Genomic DNA, 14,968 nt, shown 5'->3' with positions numbered 1-14,968 from the left:
GTTGTATTTTCCTATTTTGAAACATTACGTTGCTTTATAATTTACTCGGCATGAAGTAGTAGTTTCAAATTTGCATCTTTTTATGTTTTTTTGAATAGTGATAATGAAACAAAAGTTTTTCTAAAATTGCATTAATTAAATAATATTTGGAGTCTTGTCGGGAAAAAATCTATTTGGAAAGCTATACATTTATTGAGAGGATCTACATTTGATATTTGATATTTGCTGATTTAGAAATTTATGATAAGGATTTTAGAGAAATGCTTTGGAGAGTTCTAGAAAAAAAAGGTGTTGATATTGCTTATATTCAAGAAATTAAAGATATGTATATTAGGGTTGTTACTTGTGTTTGAACATAAAGAGGATTGGCCAAGTATTTTCCTATTTTAGGTTTCAGCTTTAAGCCCATATCTTTTGCTTTATGTATGGATGTTTTTAATGGATATTTACAGGAGCATGTACCTTGGTGTATGCTTTTCATTGATAATATCCTTTTTGTGGATAATGCGAGAGAGTTTAGAAAATAATTGAATTATGGAAGTCAACTTTAGAGTTTAATGCCTTTTGTTCGATTAAATCTAAAACTGACTACACACTTTATAATTATAGTAGTAGTATATCTAGTGGTTGTTGGTTGTCAAATTAGAAATTGTCGATCGAGTCGGAATGGATATCCTGACGCCCAATTTTAAAAGTTTAATTTAATTTATATATTTAATTTGAAAAAAATAATATTTTAATTTTTGAAAATGCAAGACCGAACCGATCTCATGTCTGTAATAATTTAAATAATTGAGTACAACACCGTAAGCGATACATCTATCCAGAGGAATAGACATATTACTTACTAGTGCGACTCGATTAAATAAACTAAAGATTTTATTCCACTCATTTTAGTCTACGAATATTTATGTTGACCGACAAGTTCTCCTACATAATATTAAGAATTAAATAGAGTTTATATTACCTGGGTTCTTAAAGTTTCCTATAGAGATAAACTCCTATAGTTAATTACCTCTCAAATGACTAAAATTACTTAAGAGAACTGTCGATGATGATCAGAGGTATCTATTTTCATGAATTCATAGTTCGGGGTTTTCAAAGTTGGACATAGAAAATTCAAGTGGGAAAATAACTAAATAAGAACATTTATTTATGGAGTCAAAGGAATGAGAAGTAAGGGATGTTACAGATCCTGAGGAGAATCTCGGTGACTTTCCAAACTATCCTATTATTTGACTTCAATTTTAAGAAGATGTTATTCGATGTTTAATCCTGGCAGTTTTATTATTTAGGACTTATATTTGCGTGACACAGTCATACAAATAGATGGAAGATATGAGGATTTACGTCGTATGGGACGACAACCTCGAAATCTAAAGCGAGTTAGGGCTTAGATTGCAGAACTTGGCTGTGTAAAGGTCTAAAAGATAAAGTGAGGATTTATGTCGCGCTAGGCAGACTACCTCTAAGTTCTATAGTTTATTATTTAAACTAGTGAAAGATATGTTGTTGTAGATCGTCATCTTCGTCGTGCTGCCCACGGTGTTAGTTCCAAACTCTACGTCGTAGTAATTTCAAGTTTAATTTATGTTTTGTATTTGCAAGTACAATTAGTGTTGGGTCTCAAGGGTCCGGTGTACCTCCTAACATATGTCCTACTGTTCTATATCCAACGATTTTAGCAATTGCATTAAAGAATAACGCGATAAGAAAAATAACAAATTATAGGAAACTTAAACAAATTCGATTAAAATCTCGCCGATGGTCGAGTAAAAAAAGCGTCAAATTTGATTTTCATCAAAATTTCGAGTCCATGATTGATCGTTTCAAAATTTATTTAAGCTTTCGACAAATAACAACTCAAACAATGCGAATTGTAGTGATCAAACGCGTCGACTCTCCGAATTACGAAATTTGTGCTCGCGAAGATGCATATTGTGCAAAAGGCAATCTTAGTGCTTAATGATCCTATAGGGACTCCTTTTGGGTTTCCTCATGTTGGTTTCAACCTCCTAAGTGCTAGAGGCCTATAACACACATGCGAAACTCCAAAAGGGTAAAGAAGTAGGTCGGATTTAAGATAGTCAAAGGGAGAACCCTAAGACTAGACCCTTTAGCCCTAAGAAGAAAACTGGCTGGGTTGTAACTATGTGTGATTATTTATCTCGGGTCTCTTGTTCAAAATGATGATGATATTGATGGGGATACTATTTAGCAAAATTCAAGTTGGATGGTTGAAGTGTAGAAATGCATTGGGCCTATTGCGTGATAGAAAAGTTCCGCTTAGATGGCAAAATTTTATAAGATAGTGATGAAACCTGCAATGTTTTATGACACAAAATGTTAGCTTGTTAAAAAGAAGAATAAAATTAAGTTGAAGTGTTGTTAAGATGAGAATGCTCAAGTGGATGAGAGACTTTGTACTTAAAGACAAGATGCGAAATAAATATACTCGTGAAAGGGTTGGAGTAACTCTAGTGACTGACAATATTAGATAGAGTTGTCTTAGATGGTTTGGTCACATTAATCGTCAACCATCTAATGAACTTGTTAGGAGAGTAGATGCTTTAGATTGGACTTATGTTAAAAAGGATAGAGGTAGACCTAAAAAGACATGGTCATATTGCATTAAAAATGATCTTAATTTATTAGAATTAAATGAAAATAGGACACATCGGAGAAAAATGATTCATGCAGTCTATACCACTTGGTAGAATAAGGACTTGTTATTGCTATTGTTGTTGTTGTTGATGTTGCAGATATTAAATAATGTTATTTTGTAAATTAGATAATATCCAAAATAAATGATTGGATCTTTCTTGAAGCACAATTTTTTTCTATTATAAAAAGCTTTGGACTTCTACTATCCTCATTTTTCATTTCTCGTCCTTTTTTTAGATTCCAGACCTCTCTAAAACTCTCTTTTTACTCGATCCTTTCTCATTACGGTGAACGCTCTGAAGAGCGTGTTAAGTGATTTAAAGAAATTTTAGACTATTTGGTTGTCTAAAGTGACGATTGCGTGAGCGTGATTCCAACAAATATTATGTATATATTGTAGGAGCCCAGTGTATTTTGGGGTCCCAAGGGGGATTATTTGAATACTATGTTTGATGACACGATATGCTCCTGCAAAGAAAAATGGAAGTCTTTTTTTTGTGTGAGGAGTTGATCAATGTTTTCACTTTTTTAGCTCAAATTTTGCCAAACTCGTATGCGAATTTGATTTCCTTTATCATCCGCCTGCATGAGAAGAAGATAAATTGGAATCTCGCATTCTTTCAACATCTATTCACCATTAAGAGATTCAAGAATCAGAGCCTTCCCTTTTCATTCAATTATATCAAAATGTTCAGCTTGGACAATGAAATTAAGAATTAAAAAGACATGTTTGCTTTATTAGAGCTTGTACAATCTATGCAATCTGATGGAGGATGACTATACACATTTTCTCCAAGGGAATAAGATTAGGCTCGATGCCCATTTTCTTAGATGCTCAAGCTGATAAGAAATTTTTTTTCTAGTGAGTATAACCAATTTGGCTTAGCATTTTTTCAGTTTTAGTTAGTTGGATTCTAACGTGGTTAATTTATTATTCTGTGTCCCATTGTCTTTTTAGTTTCAAACAACTTGAATGTTGTGTGCTTCTTGGGGGAAGTCTCCAAGTAAATGGAGGCTTCTAAGATGAAATTGTGCAGTGTAAAAATTCTCTTTAAGTTGAATTGAATTTTGCTTAAGTGGGTGAATATGCTTTTGGCCTATTTAAATTATGTGGGTTTTTTTGCCAAATATGGTCAGAGTATTTCTCTCAACTCTTATTAATTGTTGGTCCCTTCTACATATCTCATTGAGTAAGCCTTCATCTTTAGTAAGTCATATCCTTTTCTAGATCTTAGCTTCATGCAACTTTTTAGACTCACTAGTAGACTAGACGTAATGTGTGCTTAATGTATATTGCCACGAAGGGTGGCATCAGAATCTAGAGTTCTTATCAATCCAAGGTTGGGACTTCTAGCTTTGATGCTTTTTGTTTTGAAAGCTAGTTCTTATTGATTTCTTTATGGTGCCTAAAACAATGATGGAACATTCAAGTTACTAATTGGCCTGATAATTTTGTTGAAGTGTTTTGTTTTACTTTTGAATTTGGATTTGCTGCAATAGAAATATGAGGATTTTACTGTTAAAGTTCACTAAATATCTTTTTTTATTACTCAGAGTTAGAAGAAGATGCCTTTGCTAAGCTCGAACTGTGTTTCGCTTACGGGACAGCTCTTTTTTAAAGAGTAATTTTCATAGGTTTTTTTTTTTTAATTTACGCAAAGTTCTTGTGGTCTTCATCTTCGTCTTAATTAGCCAAGTCTTGATAAGAAAAACAATTTCAATATTGTAAATCTGTCATTTTATAATTTTGAAGTTTGTTGACTTCAAGCTGTTCACTTTTAACTTATTAACATCCCCATTATTTTCTTGCTTTTTTAATATTCATTTTGAACTCGCCTAGAAAAGTGTCCCTAGTTATTTTGATGGGACGAGTTTTTTGCATGTTTTTGACTGGACGAGTTCCTTAAGTCTATTATTTGAACTCATCGGACAAATTTTATTTTGTGAATTAACTTTTTGCAAAGTAAGAATTTTTTTCCTGAAACTACATTTCTACATGGGTGAAGATGAAATAACAATAATGATTATTATAAGAATTGAATGATTTTAGGTTGCAAAAAATTTTGATCTCATCGCCACTCCATATTTCAAGGACTTCATTTCTGATGCAAGTCTGAAGTTGGTATACTCCATGTTTGATTTGCTTCTTTAGTAAATATTATCTATCCCAGGTGGAGTCGAGCTTGCCGAGGATAAATTAACAAACGACAATGTCTAAATTTTTTAGTACTTAGTAGTCGATACTGAATTTCTTTTCCTTTACGTCAGAGTATGGGCTTTTTGTCTTTTTTGTTTTCCATTTGAACTCCTCTTAACGTCATGGAAAATTGGATTCTAATTTCCTCTAGTTGGTCAAAAATGGTCTTTAGTCCATCATTCTATTCTTTCCCATTGTTAAATTTCTGCCTTCATATGTGTAGGCTTCCGTTACCCTTTGGTGGAATAAGTTGTGCTCGAATTGGAGTAATACTTCTACACCATTCAATAACATAAAATGTATTTGCCCAATTGATGATGATGGAGCTATCCTTAGAGCATATAATATTGATGGCAGGTCGTCTTCTCAATTGCTTTAGGCAGCTTCAACTTCCTTTTTTAAGTTATTAAGAAAATCTGCTTTTTGACGGCTTTAATTTGCCCATTTATCCTTAGGCGCCGCTGGCGGCGATTGCCCACCTTGGATTTAGGCTCTGTTTGACATAGCTTCAACTTTCCAGCTTTTCAGCTGCAACCGCGGTGCTCCAGAAAGCTGCTGTGGGGAAGCTGCTGCGAGGAAACTGACTGTTGTTTGTTGCAGCTGGGTGAAAATATTCTGGAAAAATAACAATTCTGCCTCTATTTAATTAAACTATTTGAAACAGAACAATGACAACATTATATATGATCCAACAGAAGCAAAAATTCACTTTAGAAGCTAAAAAAGTAAAATACATTAAATAATATGCCCAATCTAAGTGTAATGCATCATAGAGACAAGCCATGCTTGAAGCTTCCGATTTCTGCTAATTGAATCAATACTACATGCATGAATTCATAATTATTCATATATTCAACCTGATTTTCTTCGTCAAGAATATCCATTGTTTGATCAATACAACCACAAGGGATAGATTGCTACACACATTAATACAACCACAAGGGATAGATTGCTACACACATTACGAAACCAAAGGTTCTTATGTCACTCATGGTATCCTTATCGATGTGAGGAACAAATCTATTTAGGGCTTTCATTGATATGAAATCTTACAATATTTTCTATCATGTTCTTCCACGAAGAATTTTGCCCCGATGAGAATTTGTATTGTCATGTTTCAAATTCAAGCATGAATGTAAATCAAAATAGTTAAAAAAAAACAATGTGAATGGATTTAACAATTCTGGAAACACAAACCCTTTTCATCCAGATAGCTAAAGGACTATATTTACTGTTAAATTTATTCTAGTAAAGATATGTGATAATATTCAACAACAAAGAAGTTAATATATGGTCTAGACCGAATTTTCATTCAATATGTAGATTACAGGTCGTGATACTAATTGATCTGTCTACTTCTATTGAATTCTGAATAGTTGCTGTTACAGGAAATGGTTAAATGAATCGGTTTAGTGCGATAAACTCTAGAAAAATGTAGAAAAACAAGGGAAATTCTACTAGAGGAACTTCAAGTAAATGAAGATAAATTTATTCAAAAAAATCAGAAGATTACCTGGTTTTGTATCACCACATAAGAGCAATCCAATATTGCAAAGAAATCGAAGAGAACGAAGCGGAAAACTCAGAGATTGGAGATAGTGTTGTTCGCAAAATGAAGAGCTCGCCGGTAACCCTTATCCAAGCTGGATATGTGGATCTGACTTGCAGAGGAGGCATATTCCGATGGAAGGAGGGAATAGATCCAGGAGGGCGAGATGGCAAGAGGCACTGGAAGGAACACTGAGGTCGAGATGGCGAGAGGCGTGGGAAGGAACGCTGCCCGTCAGGGCTTCTTTCGCCAAGATATCGGGGACACTTTCATATGTCCTTGAGCGAAAGCTAGGGCCGCCGGGTTTATCCCGCGGCTCGCTTTTCGCCCGCGTTTGCGTCGTTTGGCCGCGAAGCTCCAAGACAAACAGTAAAATGTCGCGGTTTGGGGTCATTCCGCGTGAAAAAAGCAGCCCCAAATGAAGCCTTAATCTGGTTCCACACATGCTTAGTAGTGTTAAGGGTTTTCACATATATTAGTCACGGTCAATTCAGTTTATAACTGTAATGGAGAACATGTATTTTAATTTGATATGAACTGTATCACATTTATTTTGTAAACTGGCAGGCTACCCTGTTAAGTATTCCTTTTTTTTTTTCTGGAACTTTATAGTAGTTTTTATTTTTTTATTTATTTTCTTTCATTTTTTAGTAGTTTGATGTACAAGAAGAAGGAAGTAAAAAGAAGAAAATGAAACTTTTTCTTACTATTAAGGTTGATTTAGATAAATTGGATATCTAGCATAGAGCCTTGGATTATTGAAGCTCAAGCCATTATCTTGTGCTCTGTATTAGTTCTATGGGTTCACATGGATGCTTTTTTCAGCTTTCTTCCTCATTTGTATCAAATTGGGATTCAATTATTAGCAAACTAGTTCAGATTTGCATAGTTATCATTAGCCTCACCTCAAACTTGAGGTTTAAACATAGGGTCTATAATGCAATTTATTTTTTTAATGAACATAATTTAAGCTTAAAACGCTTCCTTGACTCTGCTCTTTGTTTAATGAGCTAACTGCCCAAAGTTTTAAGAGTTAATCGCTGCACAATATGAAGTTTGTATATTATTGTTTTAAATAGCTGGATGATTTAGGAAAACGTAGTTAATTTTATTTTGCTTGTAATTTGGCTGATGAATGGTAGCATGCAATTTCCTTTGAGTAAAGACCAAATGTTACTCTTCTCTACCTGATTAATGGTTTGTATGTGCAATTTTCTTTTTGGTGGGTTCGAATAACATTTATGGTTCAAATGATCGAGTCATTTTATATGCTTCAATGTGTTGCTTTTCATTCTCTCGGCTTTTGACAGGTTAGCCATCACCCCATGCTGGTTGCCTGCCATTGCGAAGGGAATGGGTGGAAATTCTGGGGTGACAGTAATCTCAAGAGTAAATTTTGGGGGCAGTCGATCCAGCTGGATCCTGTAGGTGTTTTAACCCTTGAATTTGATGATGGTGAAGTCTTTCAGTGGAGTAAGGTGAGTGCTTAAAGTTTTAAGTTGACTCTTTGCTATCTACTTCTCTAAAGTTGGGAGTGTAGCTAACGTCTTATAAGCCCAGGTCACAACAACTATTTACAATCTCATTCTTGGTAAAGTATACTGTGATCACCATGGAACAATGAACATTCATGGGAACCGCCAATACTCGTGTAAACTCAAATTCAAAGACCACACACTCCTGAACCAAAACCCTAGGCAGGTTAGAATATAAGTTGCATGAAGTAATGTACAATATCTTCTATAAGGGTTTATTGTGCTTGCAATCTAACTATAGTGTACAGGTGCAAGGATTTGTTGAGGATGGAACGGGAGTTAAAGTTGCTACATTGCTGGGTAAATGGGATGATTATATGTATTACATTAATGGATATGATGCTTCTAAGATCAAGTTTCCTGTTGCACCCGGTGATGCATCCTTATTATGGAAAAAAAATGATTCTCCTGCAAACCCTACTCGGTATAACTTGACATCATTTGCAATTACACTAAATGAATTAACACCTGGATTGCTGGTAAGAATTTGCATCAAACCAATTGATTTCCCTTTATTTTATTTTATTTTTTACCTTCTTACGTACTATGTGTAATTTTGTAAGTTGTAACCTCAATGTTTTAATGATGAATCAAGGAGAGACTCCCACCTACTGATTCAAGACTAAGGCCAGACCAGCGTTATCTAGAAAATGGAGAATATGAGAAGGCAAATGAAGAAAAACTGCGCCTAGAGAAGAGGCAACGAATGGTAATTCTTCTCCCACTTTTTATGATGTCAGCTTTTATAGATTGCCATATTGGTTTTTATTCCTTGAAGTATTATTTCTTAACTTTTTTTATCGTTGTCATGTACAGTAGTTTAACCGAAGGGGATTTGGAGATGCTCTAGCCCCACATAAATTTGAGAAAAATACTCTTAATCTCTTTATACTTCAAAAAAGTTTTGACTTTTAAATTTTCTTTTAGCTATTTATATTGAGGAAATTTCCTTCATTTAAAATTTTAGTTTAACAATTGATCATGTGGATAATGGTTTTCAAACCATTTGGCCAAGATTTCTATGATAGCAAGATATAATGGTCTGTGAGGTTGCTCGTCCGGAGCTGCGAATGTTTATAGTTTAGCAAACTCTTTAAAAAAGATATAGTGTATATATATATATATATATATATATATATAACTAGCTAAATCAAATACCGAAGCTTTATGAAAGGCATTAGTTGAAGCCACTAATAACTTCTGAAACTGTTTGTTCCTCTTTGTAATTTTATTTTGTTGGACCTCCATTCTTTCACCACAGTCAACGAAACTTCAAGAGGATGGATGGAAGCCAAGGTGGTTCAAGAGGGAGAATGAGGAGGGAACTTACCGTTATGTTGGAGGATACTGGGAAGCTAGGGAGCTGAACAAGTGGGATGAATGCCCGAATATATTTGGTGAATCATCAAACTCCAAGGACAAGCTCTGAAATCTCCTATGATTGGGTGAGTTTTACGTGTACAGTTTCAGGGATAGCCACATGCTTAGAAATTTTTTTTTTGTACAACAGAAATGCTTTGTCCACATTGATTTTATGCATTTGATTTCTGAATGCAGATTGAACTTGGGCAGAGGAATTGCATGAAATTTGTTGTCTTATGTAATTTTTCTAATTTTTTTTTTTTTAAATTGCCTTTGAGTTATCAAGCCCATTGTTAAATAGGGCATATTGTATGCACAGTATAAAGGTAGTTGCTTCAATTATGGGCCATTTTTTAATTTTTATGCACTTTCTTCTATTCAAAGTTTTATGTTTTATTTTGCTCAATGTGGTACGGAATTAATTACTTGTGTTGTTTTCAGTGCGACTTAAATTGGTAGATTCCACAAGGGCTATATCATATAAAGAGGAATTTTAAGTCCAACATATCCCTTTTTAGAATGATATTAATTGTCATTTCACATGAAGGTGTTTTGTGACCGTTATGAAGGAGAAAAATTTGCGTACGTAAGACGTAGGCAGAGCTGCGTATGTCGGAGGTTTTTCAGAGGGTATTGAGCGGTTATAGGTAGTTATAGAGATGTTACATGGGGTGTAACCTAGCTATAACCCTCCAATACTCTCTGAATAACCTTTGACGTACGCAGCTTTCTGTACGTCTTACGTACAAAAATTTTTTCTCGTCATGAAGACCAATTTTAGTGTGATGTACTTCCATGGACATTGCTCACTTTTTATTAGATACTTCAGTTGCTATGACTAGTCCATAGAAAAATAAATAAATAAATATAATCATAATTTTATTAAATTTGTTCCCGTCAAATCTTTGAAAAGGATACCAACCTTGGTATAATATAAAATCAATTATGATCTACAACTCAAAACCCATTGTAAAGAAATGAACTTAACTTCAATTTTTTTATTGTAGGAAACATTATTGATAGTGATAGTTTTTTCATTTTTTATCCTAATATCAACTTCCCTTAGAAAAGACTATATATCAACTAGAGAGTGTTTCTTCTAGTAAAATTAAGTAATCTCTTAAAGATTCATTAATTTTCATTGCTAGAATTAAGCAATATCCTTCCAAAATGTAAGCTATCTTATTTCATTGAAGTAAGAAGTTTGCATAGCTTAACTATTTTTAACAAGTAATTAATTAAGGAATTTAAATTAGTTTTTGCTTAAAACCACTAATGTTACAAAAATAGAAAAATTTTCTTTGACTCCTATAGCACAAAATGGCCTAGATCAGGATAAAAATTTAAACTACATTGGTTCCTATTTTTATGTTGGTTGGTTTTTCTACAAATTTTGAAGTAATCTCTGATGCTTTTAGAAATAGAATTGGTGGAATGTTAAGTATAAAATAAATCATCTAATAAGTTTCTAGTGAGATGTTGAATGAGGCAAAGCAATGAAACATCAAATATGATAAAAATTTTGTATTTTCAACCAAACTTTAAGATACTAGCTTCAATATCTCTTATATTGGGAGTTCACTCTTAACATAGATTAGAATTCCCTAAAATTTATCAATAACTAATGCAAGTTAATTCATGTTAATGCTAAATGGATTTATTTTCTTCAATGTTATTCCCTTGTCCTCAAACATAACATAAACTTTTAATTGAAAATAAATCACTGGTGATTATTCTTGGGTAACTTTAACTATTTTCTCCCTCGAACTAAAAATTTTAGGATATGATTAAAACAATGAACACCATGTCTTAATTTTCATAACATTTTAATGGTGAGTAATAGGTACATTGTTGGCTCTACAAGGAATAATATTTATATTGATATATATTTATATAAAGGAAAATAGTTTTGTATTTCTAGAAATGCACTTAAAAAACTTTTAATCTCTAGACTGCATTCTCAAGAAATAGCTAGACATTTTAAAAATAACAGGACCATCTTTTAAATAGAATTTTAAATTTTATTGCACTCACTTAAGCAAGGTTTTCAAAAATTGGTGGCCCAATGTTTTAGGTGTTAACAAGCCAAAGGATAATACATGCAAAAGAAATATACCATCACATATATTTTTGAATAATTCTACTTAGATGTTCAAATAAGATATTAAGAATAATATATTATCTTGAAAGATATAGCACTACTCTATAATGGATTCAATCACTTAAATAAAAATTCAAAATTTATGAGTTCGCAAATATTAAAGATTTCTCTCCCTAATTTAGGTAAAATGAGGCTTATTTTAATTTTGGGTACATGTACTTTATAAAGGTAAGACTATAGATAATTATATCTTAAGAGATATCATATCCTAAGAATACTCTTTATTAAGGTGTTGGTTTGTATTATAATATATTTCAAAGCTTATATTTTAAGATTGTTATTTTTAAAATCCAATTAAAAAGGATTAAATTTGAATAGTTTTGCAAAAATTCATTGGGAGAAAGGTGCTGAGTACTAACTATTCTCTAACAGGTTTTATAAATTTTAATTTTGAATTCATTTTAGAAAGTTAGAACTTTTATCATAAAAACACAAGATTATGAAAAAGCCTATAAAGTAAAGACTTATGATGTAGCGAAATAATTTATCTTAAAACCTAAACCTGGGTAAGAGTTTGTATCAAAATAGATTCTCAAACTTATTCTAGTTACAAACAATGGACTTTTAAAGTTTATCCTAACCTAGGGCTGAAATAAGTCTGACTTTATTGGATTTATAATCGTTCTGGTAAAGGATAGCTGATTAAGCCTATCTAATCATCTCAAATTTATGAAGTTTAGTCAAATAAAATGGAAGATAGGTAAGTCTTTTATTAATTAAAGAGAAAAATATTATTTATAACTCAACTAATAGAGAAGCTGCATGATTAGGACTGGAGCACAATGCTTCTAGTTAATATAAAACTCTGTAATTTAAAAAAATTATTTATTCAATTCCTTTTTAAAGGCCAAATGCATATGACTAATTTATGTATGCATGAAACGAATTTTATAGCATACAACTAATTATAATTTTAACTAGAATTTCTCAAGAAGGTTGGATATTATTCTTGTTAGTATGTAATGGATGAACTACTGGGGGAAAGAGGAGAATCAAAATGCAAGAACAAATGATTTATTCATTTTAAGTGTTTTTAAATGATTATTATTGATTAATTTTTTATGTTTCAATTGATTTTATTTTGAGTTTTGAATTAATTTTATTTTAGTTATTAAGTTGGATAGAACTTATATTTCTAAGTCTATCACACATAATCTTGAACAAGCACAATGAAGTGAAAAAATAGGAAAAATATATATTTTTAAGCATGTAATCTAAGTAAATCACACGAGCAAAAAAAAAAAAAAAAAGGAAAAATAAAACAACCCCAAAAAAATAACTAAAAGTTGGTGCAGGCGAATTCTACAATATACCTTAGAAGAAAGATAAAATAAGCAGTTGAAATTTGCCCTTACATAACTAACCTAAAGCTACAAGATTGATTGAGTATTCATATGAAGTCTTTAGCTCTTTCTTTTGGGTCCTCAAGGCATCATAATGTTTTATTTAGAATTATCTGCATTTAAGGGTTCATCCTACTACATACTTGGTTCTTCTGCTTTTATTTGGTTCATTTAACTTTTTCAGCTTCTTTGATTTGATCCAGGGTTTCTTTTGTTACCACCCACAAGCCAAACTAGACTTAGATAAACTTTAAATATCGACTCCAAATAAAAGGAAACCTACACTTAATTACAACATATAAGCTTTCTACAACCTCTACAAAATAAAGGTAGCATATGAAAGTATATAATCCAAATATATATATGTATATATATATATATATATATATATCATTATTACAACCATTACAAAACATCATAGAGCATCACAAAAAAACATTCCATTAGCACACACAACCAAAAATTGAGCAAATAATCATAACTTGAGATTAGAGTTGATGCCACATACAAAATAAGTCTAATGTTTGTTTTATACTATGTGGTTGGTTTGAATTAGGCCTACAATTTTTTTTGTTTAAATTTGACTTAGGGTTTAATTTTATAATGAGTGGTTTAAATTTAAATGACTAATATAATTTATTTTTATTTTTTAAGAATTATTATTTGAATTTGTTTTTAGATTCCAAAGAATGTCTTTAAACATACAAGTTTTTCTTAAAGTAAACCTATAAGTTAAGAGATCATAGGTACTATAAAATTAAAAAAAATCACCCAAATTGGTGAAATGTCATTTCATAACACATGAAAAGCACATATATGTGTATTTTATACATTTCGAATAAATTTTAATTTTTATTTAAAGATTTGTAGACTCATGAATTTTATTTATCATTTATCTTTTTATTAAATTTGCTTTGAGTTTAAATGAACTCAAAAGTCAATGAAATTGAATAATACTATAAAAACAACCTTAAAAAAATGTATAATTTTTTGAGGAAGTATTGGATTTTTTATTTTTTTTAATTCTTTAATTTATTACTTATTTTTCTTTCAAGGAATTATCAAAATTTAACTCAAAATTCAATGAAATTGAATAATACAATAAAAAAACAACCTTTGGAATAATTTATAAATTTTTGAGGAATTATTGAATTATTTGATATTTTTTAATTTTTGTAATTTATTAATATTTTTCATTCAATAATATATCAAAATTTAAAATGAAATTATAAAATAATGAACAGTTTTTAGGAATTTCAAATAAATCTTGGACTCTTCATAAGAAATTGTGATAGTGTGATGTCAAATAAATTTTTGATTACTCATTAAATTTATTTGACTTATGTTTCCACTCGTCGTATGTCGCCAGTCTTCATTTTGTCGATTGCTTGATGTCATCATTATCGTTGAGGAGTCGCCAACTTGTTTTATATTTTATTGCCCTTTTTCTCTGACTAGTTCTCCATCTTAAATCATATAGATGAACTAAGAAATAAGAAATCGAAGGACTAGGGCAGACAATACTGGGAACAAATAAAAGAAATGTACGGGAAGCCTTCATAAGGTAAATTTTTGCATTGATTACTCCAAAATTTAAATCCAAAGTGAGATCTCTTTAGTATGCTTTAAAGACACAACTACAAAAGAAACCTTATCAAACCTAATTACCAGAGAATTCAGGTTGATACATTTGTTATAAGGTTCACATCCTCCTATAGGGACAAATCCCATTAGTTAATTACATCTTAAGTAGTTAAGACTACTTAAGAAAACTCCTTATTGAGATTATAGTTTGTTCTCATAAAGTTCAATATCATTGTTAAGGAAAGGAATGTCAAAGTCCTATTTTAAAGGTAGCAGATCTCTAAGGATTCTAAACTATCCTATAGCTTTATTTTGTCGTTAATGATTTAGTTGAGGTTCATTCTGTTGCTCCGAGTTTTGAATGTTCATCCCTGCAAAATAGGGTTAGCATACCCTAATAACATGCAAGCTAAATCTCGGGCGACGTCCGCCTTTTGTCATCAGTAGTCCCTCAAAACAAAGTTAATAGAAAATTATGTTCTAGTTTGTTTGTTAATTTTTAAATTTTTATTTTTTTTATTATTTTAGACAATATGGTCAATATGTTAATAGCTCCGTTGTCCCTGGGTCGTT

The 14,968-nt window shown here is 31.6% G+C and overlaps 1 protein-coding gene across 1 annotated transcript in view; it reads left to right on the top strand.

Moving 5' to 3' along the window:
- Window positions 1-9,639, top strand: part of LOC110033044 (oxysterol-binding protein-related protein 2A-like) — a 48,366-nt gene extending 38,727 nt beyond the window's left edge. Inside the window, exons 6-11 of the mRNA XM_020736897.1 lie at window positions 7,721-7,888; window positions 7,971-8,111; window positions 8,194-8,424; window positions 8,541-8,654; window positions 9,207-9,390; window positions 9,503-9,639. Of these exons, the coding sequence (XP_020592556.1) occupies window positions 7,721-7,888; window positions 7,971-8,111; window positions 8,194-8,424; window positions 8,541-8,654; window positions 9,207-9,374 (822 nt within the window). The 3' untranslated portion in view covers window positions 9,375-9,390; window positions 9,503-9,639. The remainder of the gene's footprint in view (window positions 1-7,720; window positions 7,889-7,970; window positions 8,112-8,193; window positions 8,425-8,540; window positions 8,655-9,206; window positions 9,391-9,502) is intronic.
- Window positions 9,640-14,968: the final 5,329 nt, after the last annotated feature.

This window comes from Phalaenopsis equestris, unplaced genomic scaffold, assembly GCF_001263595.1.
Source record: "Phalaenopsis equestris unplaced genomic scaffold, ASM126359v1 Scaffold001081, whole genome shotgun sequence".
In the NCBI taxonomy this organism is placed as follows: Eukaryota; Viridiplantae; Streptophyta; class Magnoliopsida; order Asparagales; family Orchidaceae; genus Phalaenopsis; species Phalaenopsis equestris.
Note: the sequence above shows the minus strand (reverse complement) of the source record. Positions and strands in the feature narration are given on the sequence as shown.